This window comes from Notolepis coatsorum (genome assembly GCF_963971535.1).
Source record: "Notolepis coatsorum genome assembly, chromosome: 6".
In the NCBI taxonomy this organism is placed as follows: domain Eukaryota; kingdom Metazoa; phylum Chordata; class Actinopteri; order Aulopiformes; family Paralepididae; genus Notolepis; species Notolepis coatsorum.
Window position 1 is genome coordinate 162572298 of NC_140170.1, and position 20704 is coordinate 162593001.

The 20704-nt window shown below is 42.0% G+C and overlaps 1 protein-coding gene across 1 annotated transcript in view; it reads right to left on the reverse strand.

Annotated features, from left to right (window-relative positions):
- The window catches only part of tfe3b (transcription factor binding to IGHM enhancer 3b), a 40901-nt gene that overhangs the window by 14326 nt on the left and 5871 nt on the right, over positions 1-20704 (reverse strand). The window contains exons 2-5 of the mRNA XM_084317688.1: positions 13106-13331; positions 10543-10755; positions 8408-8503; positions 2433-2544 (exon numbers count right to left, since the gene is read on the reverse strand). Coding sequence (XP_084173814.1) covers positions 2433-2544; positions 8408-8503; positions 10543-10755; positions 13106-13297 — 613 coding nt within the window. The 5' untranslated portion in view covers positions 13298-13331. The remainder of the gene's footprint in view (positions 1-2432; positions 2545-8407; positions 8504-10542; positions 10756-13105; positions 13332-20704) is intronic.

Sequence of the window (20704 nt, forward strand, 5' to 3'; positions counted from 1 at the left end):
TGCACTGAGAGTATGGCCACCGCGGGAATTTTTATGAAACATTCTGATATTTTCGCAGGTCTTGTGCAGTGGTCTCGTGCGTGCCACTGTCAACCAAGGGACCGACAGTGGCACGACTCGAGACGCGCACCGTTTGACAATGATATGCATGCATGCAGCATAATATGCGAGTGCTCTCGTGAGTCGTGACTGAGGAGGATGGCCCGCAGGCTGCAGGAATTTCTATAAACATTCTGATACTTTGATTAGTTAACTATCTATTTCGTTAGTTAACTATGTATTGATAGATAACTTATTACATATATGATATTGTAAGGGGCAGGACCAGATAAGCTTTGCTTCTTTCTGTCCCTTCTCGAACAAAACCATTTGTCTTGAGCTATGTTGATTATTCCCTCCATAGGAAGATATATTTAAATGTATTTGTATTTTATTTCGTTTTTATTTATTTTTTGTTATTACAATTGTGTGTTTTTAAAGGTACTTATCGAAACACAGCCGCTCCGGTGTAAAACAAAGATATCCAAATGGTTTATTACTCTTCCACAGCGAAGTCTTTCTTTACAGAAGTGATCGTAAAGCTATTTTCTTAAATATTCACGTCACTACTACAAGGTAAGAAAACTGTATTTTTCCCAGTCTCCAAAATCACAGCCGACTCGACACATGAAAATTCCTCCTCACCTGAAAGCCGTAAATAAACAGCAAAACGGTAGGCAAGGCACCCTGGTCTAGAAATGCAGGCTTCAATCTATGTTGTTTAGTCTATCTGGTCAGTACTGCTCAGCACTGTTTCAAGATGCACAATGAGCTCTTAAGAGAGAATTGTTGAATATATATAGATACACAAATGTTCTAGAATGTTTGATTATGACATCATACTGTGACATCACAAATGCTCTAGAATGTTCCATTATGACATCACAAATGTTCTAGAATGTTTGACTATGACATCATACTGTACCTAAAGATATAGCTTTGGCTCCTCTACAATACGCTTACCTAGGATTTGACTTGATTAAACAACAAAGCAGTCAGGGCAATGGCAAGCCGAAAATGGTCGAAAGTGTAGTTATTTGAAGTTTGGATTTTTATTTTTCATGACTGAGGTAGGTAGATTACATTTTTAGAGACTAAAGTACCGAAAAAGGGTACCGTTGGGTACCGGTATCGATTCACAGGTACCGGTACCGTATCGGTTCAAATGTGAACGGTACCCATCCCTATTGCTTATGTCCAGAGATTCCACCTTTGATAACTAAAGTAATGACACTTGACTTACCTTATATTATATTATGTTTAGCCTTTTTAAACATGTCCCTTATCGAGCTGTCCTCTGGCTGCGCTAAGCCACGACAGCTGTCACGAGACGTGCACTGAGAGCTGGCCAGTATACCGCAGGACTTTTTATGAAACATTCAGATATTTTCGCGGGCACCACTGCACAAGACCCACGAAAATATCTTCATAACAATTAAATACGCCTATACGGGCTAAAGAGTTATGATAATAATAATAAATGTAACGAGTGATCCTAATAAAATGTCTATTCGATTCATGCATGTCTGACTGTTAAACAAGTAAAAGATTATGTAAATATGTTGTTAGAATGGTAAAAATATTCATCTGGTGACATTCTTCATAGCATTAACACATTTATTGACCCAGAAAATGTATAGTTTGACACCAAAATTGATCTTCTATGTTCAACATTCTAACAACAAACCCTAACCCAACATTCACATTTTTGGCAGTTGTTAGAATGTTCAACACATTTGTACCACATGCACAAACCTTGATAATTGCCCCAAATAGCATGCAAGTTGGACAAAGTGGGTATGTCTGGAAAGAAGAGGCGTGTGGGTACCTATAAAACCAATGTTCACTCTGATATATTCAAAGAATATGAGCATGGCAGAGCATGGCAGTTTTTTCTAGGCGAAGATTTAACATCATTTTGAATCATTGCCTATTAAAACCCCCTTCCCAACAGTTGGGCTTAATGAAAATTATACCAATGGAAAGCTTAGCTTCTCTAGTTTACAGGGATACCAATACCTTTGTGTTTGCTCAAATATTGAGCGCGCTATGGCCCAAGATATTTATTAATGGGCAGAACCTTGATTTTACATGGCGGCCATCTTGAAATCCATCATGATGACGTGGCCCCTACCCCAAAATGAAAGCTATGATGATGAGGAACACGTGGGAAAAATGTGGTGCTTTTGTCCGGCGCGTCCACATCCTTCTCAAATCTGGCGCTAAGCCACCGGACTAATATGAAATAGACTGATTTGAACGCTTTGTAGCCTATAGATATAATAGGTTGCATTTAAAAACTGTCCCGTTTTTTAAAGACCAAACTCTCTAGCATGTCTTCACGACAGTCTTGCTGGTAATCCTGTAAAGCGACTATTAGTAGGTCATATTACCATGGATTTCCCTTTTAATATTTGGAAGGTCAGCGGGACAAGAGTTGCTGGCGGTGAGAGTAGTGGCTGCCATTCCTGGACTGTGGTAAATATCAAAGAGATTCCCAGGTAGCTGCAGGAAACAAGAACATGGGACATTCAAAGGAAATAAGATTGACACTGCGTTAATAGAAGATCAAATGATCTTTTCAACTTTGATTTGATTTGAAATCTTTATTTCGAACATGTAAATGAATACAAACAAAATAAATAACTAAACAAAATCAAAACATAACTCAAACTAAATAAATAACTAAACAAAAGCAAAACATAACTCAATTTACATGTTCGAAAAGGAGTAGGAAGAAGTATACACTTATTTAATCCTAACCCTTTTCCACTACTCAAATGAGTGTACTAATTTAAAACATTTAAAAATAAATATATATATATATATGCAAAACAAAAACAAAAAAATACTATATACCGTATGTAAAACATGAAAGAAATCAAATTAAAATGTAAACACCCGTGAATATCAAGTCCCTTCCTCATCCCTGTACCTCGTGAACATCATTTCCTTATAAATCAGTTTGAATTGTCTCATGTTTGGACATTGCTTTAGCACCACATTCAGACTGTTCCACAGTTTCACTCCACATATCGAGATTCAAAGTAGACTTTCTCAATGTTAAGTTCTGCAACACCAATCGTGAAAACCTAAAAAAAGCCTTCAACAAAAGCTTTCTACATGCAATTCTATACTAAATGTATACCTACCTACTGCTTTCACTGTCTACCCATATACTCTGTATGATAGCACATACAACAGTGCTGTATATACTGCATATATAGTTCAAGAGGTTTATTTGTCACATACATACCAGGGCATACAGTGAAATGCGGGAGAATATACAGGTGCAGCTCAATAAATTAGACTATCATAGAAAAGTCCATTTATTTCAGTAATTCAATTCAAAAAGTTAACTCATGTATTATAGATTCATTACACACGTAAAGTGAAATATTTCAAGCCTTTATTTGTTATAATTTTGATAATTATGGCTTACAGCTAATGAAAACCCAAAATTCTGTATCTCAGAAAATGTGAATATTACATAAGACCAATAAGAAAAATAATTTTTAATATAGAAATGTTGTCCTTCTGAAAATGTTCATGTATGTTCACTCAGTACTTGGTTGGGGCTCCTTTTGCACAAATTACTGCATCAATGCGGCGTGGCATGGAGTCGATCAGCCTGTGGCACTGCTGAGGTGTTATGGAAGCCCAGGTTGCTTTGATAGTGGCCTTCAGCTTGTCTGCATTGTTGGGTCTGGTGTCTTTCATCTTCCTCTCAATACCACATAGATTCTCTATGGGGTTCAGGTCAGGTAAGTTTGCTGGCCAATCAAGCACAGTAATACCATGTTAAACATTAAACCAAGTTATTGGTACTTTTGTCAGTGTGGGCAGGTGCCAAGTCCTGCTGGAAAATTAAATCAGCATCTCCATAAAACTTGTCAGCAGAAGGAAGCTTGAAGTGCTCTAATATTTCCTGGTAGTCGGCAGCGTTTACTCTGGACTTGAGAAAACACAGTGGACCAACAGCATCAGATGACACGGCACCCCAAATCATCACTGACTGTGGAAACTTCACACTGGACTTCAAGCAACTTGGATGATGCACCTCTCCACTCTTCCTCCAGACTCTGGGACCCTGATTTCCAAATTAAATGCTAAATTTACTTTCATCTGAAAAGTGGACTTTGGACCACTGAGCAACAGTCCAGTTATTTTTCTCCTTAGCCCAGGTAAGACGCTTCTGACGTTGTCTCTGGTTGACAGTTGTAGCCCATGTCCTGGACACGTCTGTATGTGGTGGCTCTTGATGCTGACTCCAGCCTCAGTCCACTCCTTGTGAAGCTCCCCCAAATTCTTGAATGGGTTTTGCTTGACAATCCTCTCAAGGCTGCGGTTGTCCCTGTTGCTTGTGCACCTTTTCCTACCACACTTTTTCCTTCCACTCAACTTTCTATGGATATGCTTGGATGGACAGCACTCTGTGAACAGCCAGCTTATTTAGCAATGACCTTTTGTGGCTTACCCTCTTTGTGGAGGGTGTCAATGACTGTCTTCTGGACAACTGTCGAGTCATCAGTCTTCCCCATGATTGTGTAGCCCACTAAACCAGACAGAGACTATTTAAAGGCTCAGGAAACCTTTGCAGGTGTTTTCAATTCATTATCTGAATAGAGTGTGACACCATGAGTCTTCAATATTGAACTTTTTCACAATATTCAAATGTTCGGAGATACTGAATTTGGGGTTTTCATGAGCTAAAACCAATAAAAGCTTTTTCTCTTTTTTTCCCCACTTTTTCTCCTCTTTTTCTATGTTTCTCCCATCCCAATTCCACTGTGCCAATTCTCCCCTCCCCTGTCTTGAACGTTGCTCGCATATGCCCCCCACTGGCCGGTTGTAGGGAGGATAGAAGCCTTGCATCACGTGTCCCCTCCGATACACGAGGAGGCAGCCTGTCACATATTTTCACTTGCCAGCGCGGACTCTCATTTGCCGAGGTGTGTAACGTGTGGGAGGCTCACACTACCCCCGCCACTCGCCGTCTCTGCTGTGCAGGCGTCCCCAACCGACCTGTGGGAGTTGCTGTCCAGTCGTCCAGATTACCACCCATCGACTTCCACCTGCTAACTCTGCCAATTGAGTTAGTATGACGGCTGGTCCAAGCCGGAGGCAACGCCGACAGCCGGAGTCGAACCCGGTGTCTCTTGCGTTGGTGACGAGCGCAATGTCCGCTGCGCCACGCAGCCGCCCCAAACCAATAAAAGCTTGAAATATTTAACTTTTTGTGTAATACATCTATAATCTATGAGTTTCGCTTTTTTAATTTAATTACTGAAATAAATGAACTTTTTCACAATATTCTAATCTAATTCATTGAGCTACACCTTTTTTATATATATATTTATCCATATGTCTAAATATACCTGCATATAACCCCTCTATATACTTGCTTGTACATCTGCATATAACCCATAGCTCTATGATAGCATGTACAATAGTGCTGTATATACCATATACCGTACTTTTCGCACTATAAGCCGCACCTGAATATAAGCCGCAGCAGCTAAATTGAATGTGTACATATATAAGCCGCACTGGACTATAAGCTGCAGGTGTTTTAATGTTTAATTACCATAATGTAAGGGTTCGTGCACAGAGGGGATTGTCGGGAAAGAGATGGCTGTTTGAGGAAGCTCCCATTTATTAACATTTTTGTTTAAACAGTAACGGTAGATAGCTACTAACGATAGCTACTTAGCCAACACTAGGTAGCTACTAACGTTATCTCACGGAACAATAGAGCCAACTAGGTAGCAATCGTCCCGGGAGCTGTACCTGGCTGGTTGCTGGCTAACTAACGTGGCTACTCGTCCCGGGAGCTAACGTCTCTGCCTGGCTGGTTGCTGGCTAACTACCGTGGCTATTCGTCCCGGGAGCAAACGGCGCTGCCTGGCTGGTTGCTGGCTAACTAACGTGGCTAATCGTCCCGGGAGCTAACGTCTCTGCCTGGCTGGTTGCTGGCTAACTAACGTGGCTAATCGTCCCGGGAGCAAACGGCGCTGCCTGGCTGGTTGCTGGCTAACTAACGTGGCTACACGTCCCGGGAGCTAACGTCTCTGCCTGGCTGGTTGCTGGCTAACTACCGTGGCTATTTGTCCCGGGAGCAAACGGCGCTGCCTGGCTGGTTGCTGGCTAACTAACGTGGCTAATCGTCCCGGGAGCTAACGTCTCTGCCTGGCTGGTTGCTGGCTAACTACCGTGGCTACCCGTCCCGGGAGCAAACGGCGCTGCCTGGCTGGTTGCTGGCTAACTAACGTGGCTACTCGTCCCGGGAGCAAACGGCGCTGCCTGGCTGGTTGCTGGCTAACTAACGTGGCTACTCGTCCCGGGAGCAAACTGCGCTGCCTGGCTGGTTGCTGGCTAACTAACGTAGCTACTCGTCCCGGGAGATAACGTCTCTACCTGGCTGGTTGCTGGCTAACTACTGTGGCTATTCGTCCCGGGAGCAAACGGTGCTGCCTGGCTGGTTGCTGGCTAACTAACGTAGCTACTCGTCCCGGGAGCAAACGGCACTGCCTGGCTGGTTGCTGGCTAACTAACGTGGCTACTCGTCCCGGGAGCAAACGGCGCTGCCTGGCTGGTTGCTGGCTAACTAACGTGGCTACTCGTCCCGGGAGCAAACTGCGCTGCCTGGCTGGTTGCTGGCTAACTAACGTGGCTACTCATCCCAGGAGCTAACGTCTCTACCTGGCTGGTTGCTGGCTAACTAACGTAGCTACTCGTCCCGGGAGCAAACGGCGCTGCCTGGCTGGTTGCTGGCAAACTAACGTGGCTAATCGTCCCGGGAGCTAACGTCTGGCTGGTTGCTGGCTATGCACTCGACTGTGAGGGGGAGGAGGGCTCGACTGTGAGGCGGAGGAGGAGGGGCAAGGCGTGCACTGCTGCAGCAGATTTACGAGTCTGATCTGACGGTCAAAGAGCTGAGGGAGCGAGCCCAGTTAGCTGTAAAAATCCATAGATTAGCCGCACCGTTATATAAGCCGCAGGGTCGAAAAATGGGGGGAAAAGCCGCGGCTTATAGTCCGAAAAGTACGGTATACCGCATATATATCTATCCACACCTGTCTGTACTTACCTGCACATAGTCCTTTACTATATCTATACATATCCTAGTCTTACTAGTTATGCTTCTGGACAGTGTGACTACTACCATACTGTCCTTATACATGTATCACTGTACATATTATACTACAACTCTGTACTTACATCTGATTAGCACAACACTCAGTAGTACTAATTTGCATATTTTGTACCCAGTTTAATCACCTGTACATTGTATATTGCTGTTGCACTTTACTGCTACATTTGCACTCTGGTTGGATGCCAAACATATTTCCGTTGTACTGTACTTGTGCTGTATAATGAGTTTGACAATACATTTGAATCTAATCTAACCTATTGACCATTACATATTACACAGCATGATATTGCTTGATATGCAGGACACAGGATAAAATCAAAACAACAAAAAAATATAATGATTTTCTGCTTCTGTGCTCATGTTATCAATTACAACAATGTTTCACCCAGTGTGCCTTTTCTGTGCGAAACGCTTCATTATGGAGGAAAACAAAGATACAGCAGCATCAATACACTGCTTGCGTAGCAGAATGTGCACATTATTTCACATGTTCACATTCAAGTCCAATCAAGATATCTTTGTGACGTCAGAAACCGCGCAACAGATTTACCTCACAGTGCTTTCTTTTCCTGTCATCCAGCAGAAAAACCATAATCCTAATTTTTTCTTTTGTGGTGGAATTCCTGCCAGTTTTCTCTATCTCTGACACATCAGCAGGTGGGTAACTTTACACTCGCAGCATGTTGTTATGAGAGCCATGGATCTACCGGACCTACCGACATAACGCACTGCATCGCCTCCCTCTCGCCTCCGCCGACCACCTCGCCCCCCCCCCCCCCCAGAGGCAACACTTTCCTGACAAATAGCAAGCGAGTGCCAAAAGTATATATTTACTCCTACGACACCGGCTGAATTCCTGTTCCAGAGTGCTACATGGCACGCACCGGCCCAGGAAGAGGATGACACTCGAGGTAATTTAATGCTTGTAGGACTCAATAACCTGAGGAGTAAAGTGTTTTTATGCGAAGTGAAGCCTACATGAAGTAGTGGCTAAAACCGCTTCCCTATCAAGTCACGTGTACAACTGCTGGTCTGGGATCAGATCCATGTTCTCCCGTGTCTCCCCTACTCTGTCTCCCTCTCAGCCTTCCAATAACGAAAGGGTATCAAGGACAGTGGACTGCCTACTCGTGTGTGTGTGTGTGTGTGTGTATATATATATATATATATGAAGAGGCGTTGACCATCCAGTAAACACATTGTTGTTCATACCGTGCTAGGCAGCTGAAGACCGGAGTCGATTAATGTCAAGATGTCGTCATTAAAACTTGATTCGAGGCTAATGATGTCATCGATGACGTCTTCAATCTGGAGAGAGAAAAAAGACCAGGGAAACATGTAATCACAGAATATGTCCATTATAATTAAACCACTTTCCATCCAGTAAAATATTTATAATTAGATTTCCTTTTGCAATAGCTTTAAATTTATTTTAATTTTTTTCCATTTTTATTTGTTCGTACGTGGAATTGTTATTGTACCTGCCCCTACACACATACAGTACACTGATAGACTAAGTGCAATGTTTACCAAACCAAACAAAATGTACATACTTATTTAGCAGAAATGGAAACATCAACACAATTAAATTAAGATAAATAAATACCTTTTGTTTATCTATCAGTTAAATTGCATTTAGGTTCATTCATTTATACACACAGACATTTATCTATATATAATGTATTATTCTATATTATACTTCTATATACTATACTTGTATTATTTTATTTTATTATAATATAACCAAATCTTACTATTTATACTACACTATATTATATTATTCTATGTTAAGCTGCTATATACTATATTACTATACTCCTACTAGCCTATACTGTAATGCTATGCTATATTATCCTGTTATGCTAAACTGCAATATTATACTAAACTGTGCTATAGTGTCTATCTTTTCTTTGTACAACCTTTTGAAGTGAAATATATTAGTAGAACTCTTTTCATCATTCTGCAAAGAGTTGCATGGTTTGATACCTATAACTGAGGTGCACCTTTGTTTTAAGGTGGTTCGTGCACATGTAAAACTAAATAACATGTAAAACGAATTATAACAAACAATTTTGCATTAGTATAATTAAATTGTTCTATCAGAGCCTGTTTTAAACAAGCATGGGTGCAAGTGAGGTGCTGGTATCATTACGCTGCGGGTGCAGTATTTAACAGTGTATTGTGACACCGGGCCAACTAACAAAACATCACAAGTACATAGTCTTCATGGCGGGACATTCAGGCACACCGTTACACAGCAAGAGAAAAGTAATTAAGAAAGTAGTGGACAGTAAGTTAGTAAATAACACAAACTGCAACAGCTTAAAGGTTGTAACTTGTTTTAAAGAAAGATTCCAAGGAAACAAACTTTTGCAGTGTATGTTGCAATTTTGCTAAAGTAGATGTTTTCCTAAAAACCACTAGCAGGATCTTTGTCATGAGCAGAGTTACGAGCTCTCTCTCAAAAGTGAGGAAAAGTGCCATGACCTCATCGAATAGGATTGTCTGAGATGGTTGAGAGAAGATATTATGGACAGGTGTATATCTGTGCCTATTGTAAAAATCTACATGATTTAAAATAATATATATATTCCATATACTCTATGATATCATGTACAACAGTGCTGTATATACCGCATATTTAAATTTGTATGTACTGCATATATATACATAATATTTGTCTGAATATACATGCATATAACCCCTCTATATACTGCACTTCTATATACTGTACACCTGCATATAACCCATAGCTCTGTATGATAGCATGTAGAGTAATGGTGTATATATATATATTTATTCTCACCACATATATATCTATCCACACCCGTCTGTACTTACCTGCACATAGTCATTTTACATATCTGTAGATACTATATCTATATATGTACATATCCTACTCTAACTAGTTACGCTGCTGGCCAGTGTGACTACTACCATACTGTCTTTACACCTGTATCACTGTACATATTACACTACAACTCTGTACATATTGTACATCTGATTAGCACTACACTCAGTACTTTGTACAGTATATTGTATACCCAGTTTAATCACCTGTACATTGGATATTGCTGTTGCAATCTAATCTAGATCTAATCTAATCTAGATGTTTACTATGCATACAGAAACACGACTGTCTAGAATATCGTTTGACCATCTCAGGCAATGTAATTGAAAGATATTGTGACTCAGAGCTCATAACTCAAAACTCTAGACTATTTTCTTAGGACCTTCTTCTTATAACAAAAAATTGTGGAATTATCCCTAAGAGCAACAAAAAAAAGAGAAAGAAATGAGAGGGGGAAAGATTTAAGAAAAGTTTCATAATCAATGATTTCCCATACTTCCTCCTTGTTGGACCCGAGGTTGAGCTGAGCCATGGGACTGTTGGGAGTGCTGGTGGCCGTGGGGGCGATCTCCGGTGCAGAGCTGGACTGCAGGCCGAGGGTATGAGGAACCATCTTGTTGCCCAGAGTGGTGGAGAGATACTCCTTCACCTGCTGCCTCTGAGCCTGCTGGATGTGGTATCTAGTGGGGTTCTCCAGATGTGACTGCACCTGAGGATTAGGAGAACATCACCAAGAGCATTGTAGTGTAGGGTTGCCACGGTGATGTGGAATTTCCCATGACTTATAAAACACCAGACATTTTACAAAATTATGCTCAATATCTGCAGAGCGCTTACTTTGATCTTTAACGTTATATAGGGCTACATTGATCCACTGTGTCCGTCCGTCTACGTCTGTTTTTAAATAATTTTCAATGATTAGTATCCATTTGTTGGACAGACAGAGTTGACGTTAGGTTCTAAATAAAAAATAAACTGACGGACAGTAATACCTTCCATCACTTTTCTATCTGTTCATTGATGGACGGACCAATGTAGCTGCAACATACTTTTGCTGGTCTGGACGCGTGTAGTCTTTTACCAACACACTTGCAGTTCCACGTTCGGGTTCTGTGATCTGATTGGCCACTGACGTTTCTCTCTGCGCCAATCGCGTTACGCCTAGTTCTGCTTTACTATCCTCAGTTAACGTAATTTATACAAATGGAAGTATTGCTTTCGCCGTAACGAATCATTAAAAAAATATACCGTTAACTGGAATATGTTAGTTTCTTACACATATGTTGGATTATGTAATTGGTTTGTCATGACAAACCAATATAAAATCATGAATTAACCGGTGGTTATCCTATAGCCCTAGTTATATGTACATTTCAACCGGACACACAAGCAGAATACGACACATAATTTTTACTTCCGGTCGGGGGGGTTTCAAAATAAAAGAGCGACGTCTAAAGCACCGGAAATACGTTTATTTTGTACATTATCTAACGTTAACACGAACCTAAACTAACTTTTCCCCCCGACCGGAAGTAAAAATGATGCATCGTATTCTGCTTGTGTGTCCGGTTCTGTGTTTGTTAGTTTTAACGTTAAATTAATTGATTGCTGTTTAACTTGTCCGTGTCCCATCCTTTCGATTAGCCCCACACCGTTCATTGTAAACAATGATGCATGTTATTATATTAACGTTACTGTGTTGTTGTAGCTATGTTAATAAATTCTGAATGGCATTAACGTTAGTTGGGTTACTTGGGTATGATAGCATTGAATAGCATCAACGCTAGCTGGATTTAAAGGCGTATGCTATGGAAGTCCCCTGCGGCTCCACTTTGTTGAAATGTACATATAACTAGGGCTATAGGATAACCACCGGTTAATTCGTGATTTTATATTGGTTTGTCATGACAAACCAATTACATAACCCAACATATGTGTAAGAAACTAAACATATTCCAGTTAACGGTATATATATATTTTTTTTTATCCACTTTTTCTCCCATTTTCTATATTTTCTCCCATCCCAATTTCGTATCATCCAATTCAACCCTCCCCTGTCACGAATGCTGTTTCTTGCCTCCCACAAGCCGGCTGCAATGTGGACTAAGTCATACATAGCACAAGTCCCCTCCGGTACTTGAGGTAACAGCAGTCGCATCTTTTCACCTGCGCAGCTCGATCCCTCAGTGGCGAGGAGTAACGCGTGGGAGGCTCACGCTGCCCCCGACACTTCCTGATTCTACTGCGCAGGCGCACCAACCGACCTGTAGGAGTCGCTGTCCACAACGCCCGATCCCCACCCATCAGTTTCCCACCCCCTAATACGGCCAATGTGTATTAGTATGAACGACCAGCTAAACTGAAAGCAATGTGGAGCGCTGGGCTCGAACAGGCGAGCCCAGCGTCTCCGCATTCGTGGCGAGCGCCTTGCCCACTACGCCACGTAGCCGCCCCCCCCAGTTAACGGTATATATTTTTAATGATTCGTTACGAAGAAATCAATACTTCCATTTGTATAAATTACGTTAACTGAGGATAGTAGAGCAGAACTAGGCGTAACGCGATTGGCGCAGAGAGAAACGTCAGTGACCAATCAGATCGCAGAACCTGAACGCGGAACTGCAAGTGTGTTGGTAAAAGACTACACGCGGCCTGGACGGGTCCTCTGAGCTCCTCTCCTGTTGCTCTTTTAATCCTAAATATTTCTGAATCCTCCGCTAACGTTGTGTACCGTGTCGTCTCTAGAGCCTTCTTTCTCTCCTTCACGTGAAGTTAAAACTAAGTAAAAGTGAAACCTAAAAATAGCTGCTGTCCGCAAGTTCAGTTTATAATGTTGTCTGATTTACACGCTTGATAACACGTTTAGTATTTTACAAATTAGAGGTGGGCAAGTAATGTACTCAGTGGATGCCTGAACACAGAGTAACACCGGTATCACAGACTACTGTTGTGTAAATAAACTGAATGGAGAAACGGAAATCAATGAACAACAAAGCACTGAACCCCAAATAGCTAATGTTGTAAATCCTATGTTTGGGTTTTATATTCGAAAGCCTTACTTTCAGCACTTCCACGGGCACCTGTGCTGGGGGTGGACGGGCGGCATTTGGGGGCAGTGTGACGGAGATAGCCGGGGTTGAGTCGGAAGCTCTGAGCTGAGACACAGAGACCTGCTGCTGGGCCTCACGTCTCTCCTGCTCCTGGGCCTGCTCCCTCATCAGCTGCTGGCGCAGCAGCACACGTGACGACATGGCTAAAGGTTTACAGCCAGACGTATGGATGGAGCTGGAAGACAAATGAAAGACAAAAAGAACATTCATGACACAAAGGGCTAGATCCACAAAGAATGGATTGCACGGTGCAAGTTGCACCCTTACTTACAATTCATTATGAATTGAAAATGGGGGACCCTGATGTAAACAAGACGAAAGTCTTTCTCTGGTCTGCATCATCTTAACAATTGTGTGTATTGAGCCGTACTGTATTGTACCCATTCTGCAATCCGTACCGAGATGTGCAATGCTTTGGCAAATACATTTGTAGTTCAAATGGTCAACATCATCATTATCAGAATCGGAAAAGTCTTTATTGCCAAGTAAGCTTGCACATACAAAGAGTGACAGTGCTGGGCGATATAACGATAACGATAAATATCGCGATATATTTTAATAATCGATATCGAATATCGAAATTAAAAAAAAAATCGAAAAATCGTTTTTTTTTTTTTTTTTTTTTACCTGCAACAGGGCAGTTTTAAAACCAGAGACAGTGGACAGACTCGTCTTTCTTGCCTGCAACTTAAAGTAATGGCTTTGCTTGTCCAAATGACAATACTGACCAAATTCAGATTTCTTTTTCTCTTGTCCATTTATTTTGTTTGCTTTCTAATTTAAAATACATTTTGAAACCGTCTGTACACAGTAGGCTATGTGTGCTAGCAGAACTAGACTCCAGTCACGAGTCACAGTGCACATGTGCGGTGGTTTGTCCACCAAAAAAGCGCCAAAAGATCGAAAATAAACTAGCAGAGCCAGAACTGTTCAACTCCTCTGGAGCCACAGCCAGCAGAGAAGCCGGTTTACTTTAGCTTTTAAACCAGCTGCAGCCTGAGAACTGGAGTGTGAGGGGATGTAACACTAAAGATGGCGGCAATGACAAAGAATTGCTGCAAAATAAACATACATCTGTTGTTAAAAAAAAAAAAAAAAAAAAAATATACTTATAACAATTCGATAATTATCGATATCGAGAAATAAAATAAAATTATCATATCGTTATCGCGATATGATTTTTTTCCATATCGCCCAGCCCTAAGTGACACGTTCAGCCGAACGCACAATTGGAGGGGGGCTCCCCACCCTCCAGAACATTTACAACAAGCGTTGCAAGGGCAAGGCTAAGAGAATCATTAAAGACTCCAGTCACCCAAACAACTGCCTCTTTGAACTGCTGCGGTCAGGCAAGCGATACCGGAGTCTCAAGGCGAGCACAGAAAGACTCAGAAGAAGCTTCTATCCCCAGGCCATCAGGCTGCTAAACGAACAATGAATGAACACTACACAACAACAACCACCAAACGCACATAGCACACACATCCACACGCACACACTCACTTTAAACAAACACACTGTAGCACCCACTCCACACACTTTATAGCACACACCCACTTTAAACAAACACACTGTAGCACCCACTCCCCACACTTTATATTTATTGATGAAGGATTGCACTACAACTCGTACACCTTACTGTAAATTGTACCTAAATTGTACCTCATCCCATTTCTGCTTTGCACTATATAGTACTGTACATTAGTACACTGCATAGTATTGTATATTATATGGTAACTCAGAACATTGTACATATGTCTATACCGAACACTCTGACCTCATTTTCTTCTTCTAAATTACATGCTATACTATGTTATTTGATACTATATTGTCTAGCACAGTCTCTGGAGCGTAACAGTAAGAAGCATTTTGTATGAAAGTATTCTGTACTTCTGTATGACAACTATTAAAGAAACTTGAAACTTGAAACTTGAAACATACAAGAAGTCTTGATAATTTGGTGCAATCAACATTAACAGACAATTAAAGTAGAATAAAATAAAATGGAATATATAAACTAAATTAGAATAAGAAATACAATAGAATAGAATATAGGACAGGGCTGTACAATTGTGCAGGATTGTAGTAGAATATATAGACTAAATTAAAATGAAAATACAGTGGAATAGAATATGTAACTCGCTCATGATTAAGCAGATAGAGGTAACTGGGGGCAAACTAAGTAGCTTCGCAAGCCAGAAAAATTACTTTTTTTTTTTACTCAAATAACTAAATCTTCTGGCTTTCGGAGCTCCAGACCAATAAGCTGGCTGACACACTCATGGAATCAAACCAAGTGGTCTACTATCAAATTTGCCTGAGTGAGTGAGATATAGGCCACGCCAAGTGCCAAAAACACATGAAAGGTTGATGGGTTCCCTAGATAGATGAAATTTCCCTTCTCAACCAACCCATTGATAACAAGCAGAAAAATAAGCATTATTTTTACTTCCGGTCGGGGGATTTCAAAATAAAAGAGCGACGTCTAAAAGCACCGTAAATATGTTTATTTTGTACATTATCTAACGTTAACACGAACCTAAACTAATCTAAAGTTAGTTTAGATTCGTGTTAACGTTAGATAATGTACAAAATAAACGTATTTCCGGTGGTTTTAGACGTCGCACTTTTATTTTGAAATTCCCCGACCGGAAGTATTTGTGATGTATTCTGCTTGTGTAACTTTAGGTTAGTTTTAACGTTAGCTAGCAGCAGGGATGGACGCCTTTGTGCAAATGCAGGCAGCTACAGGCACTCGAGGTCGAGGAAGAGCTGCTGAATTTAATCGGCAGGAGGAGAGAGAGCTCGTCAAAGCTGTATATCCCTGTGGCTGTGGTTGTAGGCACGAAAATGCAGCTCGAACTACCTGTTATATTAAATGTATTGATTGCTGTTTAACAACTTGTCCGTGTCCAGTCCTTTCGAACTGCCCCACCGTTCATTGTAAACAATGATGCATGTAATTATATTAACGTTACTGTGTTGTTGTAGCTATGTTAATAAATTCTGAATGGCATTGACGTTAGTTGGTTTCAACTTTCTTTAATAGTTGTCATACAGAAGTACAGAATACTTTCATACAAAATGCTTCTTACTGTTACGCTCCAGAGACTGTGCTAGACAAGATAGTATCAAATAACATAGTATAGCATGTAATTTAGAAGTAGAAAATGAGGTCACAGTGTTCAGTATAGACATATGTACAATGTTCGATGCAGAATAGACGTAACTGAGTTACCATATAATATACAATACTATGCAGTGTACTAATGTACAGTACTATATAGTGCAAAGCAGAAATGGGATGAGGTACAATTTAGGTACAATTTACAGTAAGGTGTACGAGTTGTAGTGCAATCCTTCATCAATAAATATAAAGTGTGGGGAGTGGGTGCTACAGTGTGTTTGTTTAAAGTGAGTGTGTGCTATAAAGTGTGTGGAGTGGGTGCTAAAAGTTTGTTTAAAGTGAGTGTGTGCGTGTGGATGTGTGTGCTATGTGCGTTTGATGGTTGTTGTTGTTGTGTAGTGTTCATTGTTCGTTTAGCAGCCTAATGGCCTGGGGATAGAAGCTTCTTCTGAGTCTTTCTGTGCTCGCCTTGAGACTCCGGTATCGCTTGCCTGACCGCAGCAGTTCAAAGAGGCAGTTGTTCGGGTGACTGGAGTCTTTAATGATTCTCTTAGCCTTGCCCCTGCAACGCTTGTTGTAAATGTTCTGGAGGGTGGGGAGCCCCCCTCCAATACCCAGTTGGGTATGATAGAGCATTGAATAGCATCATCAACGCTAGCTGGCTGGCTACAACAATGGAGGATGGTATTCCTCGCTGCGGGACCAATATTATTCTATGACAGCCCGCCCCCATTCACTACCAACCAATCACTGCTACGCAATATCAACGCAACGGTTGTTTAGATTAGATTTTGGGGAGATGTACGCAACATCCTCGCAACACAGTCTACAAGACCCTCTGCAACAACCGCGTTGAAATCGCGCTGATGTTGTGTTGCAGTTGCTTTGAAGTTTCTGTAGCATGCAGAGGCCTTCAGGGGTAAGATGGCAAAGGGTGGGTTTCCCCGGTTTTCCCCTGGGCCCCCCCCCCCCTCCCCTCAAACATGATTTTGTTTACAATATGTGTGTTGTTTCACTATGTTTTTGGGGATACGGTGTAACCCCTCAGCTTCTGCTGGGGTTGTGCTCTTGCTTAGAGAGGCAATTTTTTTCTGAAAATTGTTTGGTCGCTGTCATGTGGACTTAGCAAGGCCTGTGACCAGTACTTAATCGAGGACTTGTGTCTTCTCTCGTCATGAAAAACGGCGTTCCTCTTACGGTAGTGAGTGTACTTTCGCCCTTTTTTGTTGTGATGGAGGGTTGTGTGTGTCGTTAAGATCCACAACTGGGAGGGTGGCTATGTGGCGTAGTGGGCAAGGCGCTTGCCACGAATGCGGAGACGCTTCGAGCCCAGCGCTCCACATTGCTTTCAGTTTAGCTGGTCGTTCATACTAATACACATTGGCCGTATTAGGGGGTGGGAAACTGATGGGTGGGGATTGGGCGTTGTGGACAGCGACTCCTACAGGTCGGTTGGTGCGCCTGCGCAGTAGAATCAGGAAGTGTCGGGGGCAGCGTGAGCCTCCCACGCGTTACTCCTCGCCACTGAGAGATCGAGCTGCGCAGGTGAAAAGATGCGACTGCTGTTACCTCAAGTACCGGAGGGGACTTGTGCTATGTATGACTTAGTCCACATTGCAGCCGGCTTGTGGGAGGCAAGAAACAGCGTTCGTGACAGGGGAGGGTTGAATTGGATGATACGAAATTGGGATGGGAGAAGATATAGAAAATGGGAGAAAAAGTGGATACAAAAAAAAGATCCACAACTGGGTTAGGTGTTGGCCTACAGAAGTTACATGTGTAAGCTCTTGTACCAGGGCCCTTGGCTCTTGGTCTGTGTTTTTTCTTCCTTTAGGAAAAGGTGTAAAAATTCAGGTGGCAGGTTCGCACATGAGCCTATGTGAAGCTGTACATGCTGGTGTCATGGCTCTGCTTTGTCATTGCATCGTATCAGGAGTGAGGGGTCATGAGGGGATGAACTGATAAACCATCCCTCCCCTTTTTCTGATTGGTCAGGGGGTTGGACCTCCTGTCCTTCGGGCTTCCTGTTACGTTGCTGGGTCAGCATGTCACAGGGAGTTTCCTGGTCCCAGGCCATATTTGGGTGGTGGGTCACGGAATTCCCCCCGCCATAGAGTACGTCACTGGGCGCGTTTCTATTGGTTGTGAGACTTCCGTGAGTTCTTTTCGGGCTCCATGTTGTGGACCTCTGTTATTGTCAAGATGAGTTATGCGGTGCGTGAGAACTTAAAAAGAAGTTCTGCTCTGTTGTATGTGTCTTGAGCTTGGTAGGTGATGCAATGCAGTAGAGACAATTTGTTCTTCTGCTCTGCTCCCTACTAGTAGTGTATATTGGGTCAGAGCCTCCTCCTCAGGAAGTTTCAGAGCCTCCTCCTCAGGGAGTTTCAGAGCCTTTGACAACCTAGGATGGCTTAGAGTAGACGACAGAGTACAACAACTTGCAATGGGCCTGGTCTACAAGATACACTACACGACCAAGGTACCCATGTACATGTCAAAATACTTCCCAAAGGTCAGTGAATACCACGATCACAACACCAGAGGGAGCTCCACAAATCATGTTAAACCCAGATTCGGCTCAAATAAGGGACTAAACACGTTTCGCAATTATGCCACATCAATGTGGAACGCCCTACCCAAAGCTGTAAAGGAATGTGGATCACTACCCACTTTCAAAACCTCTCTCAAGGGACACCTACGGGAGACTGCAATTCAACACTGGCCCCTGTAAATATCCTAACCCAACCCCCTCCAATGTACAGTCATTTACCTAGTATGGTTTTGTCAATAGTTCAATGTACAATTGTGTTTGTTTGTACAGTGTCTCCCCCCCCCCCCCTCAATGTACAGTGTTACTTGTTTATACAGTGTGCCCCCCCCCCCCCCAACCACCTCCAATGTAAATTACCCAGTATGGTTGTCAATATCCCAATGTACCCAACCCCCCCCACCCAACCTCCTCCAATGTACAGTTTCTACGTCAAATGTATATACTCCCTTTTCTTGACTCCTTCTGTATCACAAACAGTACTGTATTTGCAAATCTGGTATGTCATAAATGTATAGATGTAGCAGTACTGACTATCTGTATGTCATGTATGTCATATATGTCTATATGAATTGAAAATGGGGGACCCTGATGGAAACAAGACAAACGTCTTTCTCAGGTCTGCATCCCCTTAACAATTGTATGTATTGAGCCGTACTGTATTGTACCCATTCTGCAATCTGTTAAATAAAGTTTTCATTCATTCATTCATTCCTCTGTGAGTTTCAGAACCTCCCTCTCAGTGAGGGAGCCTCAAGAGTTTCAGAGCCTCCTCCTCAGAGAGTCTTAGTCCAATTGTTACATGAATCTTTTTGGACACGTAGCTCAATGTTGCATATATCTTTTCAATTATTACTCATGTGGGAAGTCTCTGGGGGTTCCCTGTCTCCTCTCTTTTATAGGGCAGGGTTGACAGGGGTGTTTTCCCTCGGGCGCGTCATATGGGACCCATATCTGTGTCTTGGCCAGCTTCCTGCCGCTCTCCCAGGCGGCTTGGAGGGAACGTTATCTGGGTTCTTGTTAGAATTACCATTGATATGTTTTGGGTCTCGACGTGTACATAGTGCTGGCCCTGGGTGCTAATGTGTGGAACCACACATGGGCTTGCGCACCTTGGTTGCTCATCATTGAAACAGCGTTTTTATGGGGCAACTAGGATGGAGTTTTGTCTCTTCCGAGCGCCAGTGTACTAGGTTAGTCTCGATGAATTCTCGTTCATCTCTGGGGGGAGATACCTAGGGCTGACCTTCGAATTTTTTTTTGGCAATCGAAGCTTCGGGGCCGAGCCTCGATTTTAATTCGAAGCTTCGAATTAAAAAAAAATAATCTTTTCTTTTTTATATAATTTTTTTTTCTTCTTATGTTGTGGGACTTGTACAGCACTTTAGTAAACTTTGTTGTTTTTAAATGTGCTCTATAAATAAAGTGGATTGGATTAATGAATTAAGTAGCCCCTTTCGTGACTGTGACGCAGCCAACACAGTGTGATTTAATTCAAGGTGGATCGCTGTTGTCGTTTGAACAACTTCAGATTTCATGGGAACTACCAATCCCCCAAATCAAGAATGTTTAAGATGAATGAAGTAAGATTTTGATTATTTGAAATATGGCCTGTGTAGTGTTGTGGAAAGGTTGTTTGACACAGCAGGAGACGATATTTCCAATTGTAACAAATAGGTAATTTATTTAAGAAAAGAAGTTCGTTAACAGCAAGAGCTATGGGTCAAAGATGATCGCCACAGCTTGAACAAAAACACTCTGTCCTGGAACCCTTTGCCTGTCCCTAAATCCCCTCTCAGTCCTGCCCCCATGACAGATATGATGACGTGTCACATCATGTCAGATCTGACATGACGTACATTAAGATGATACG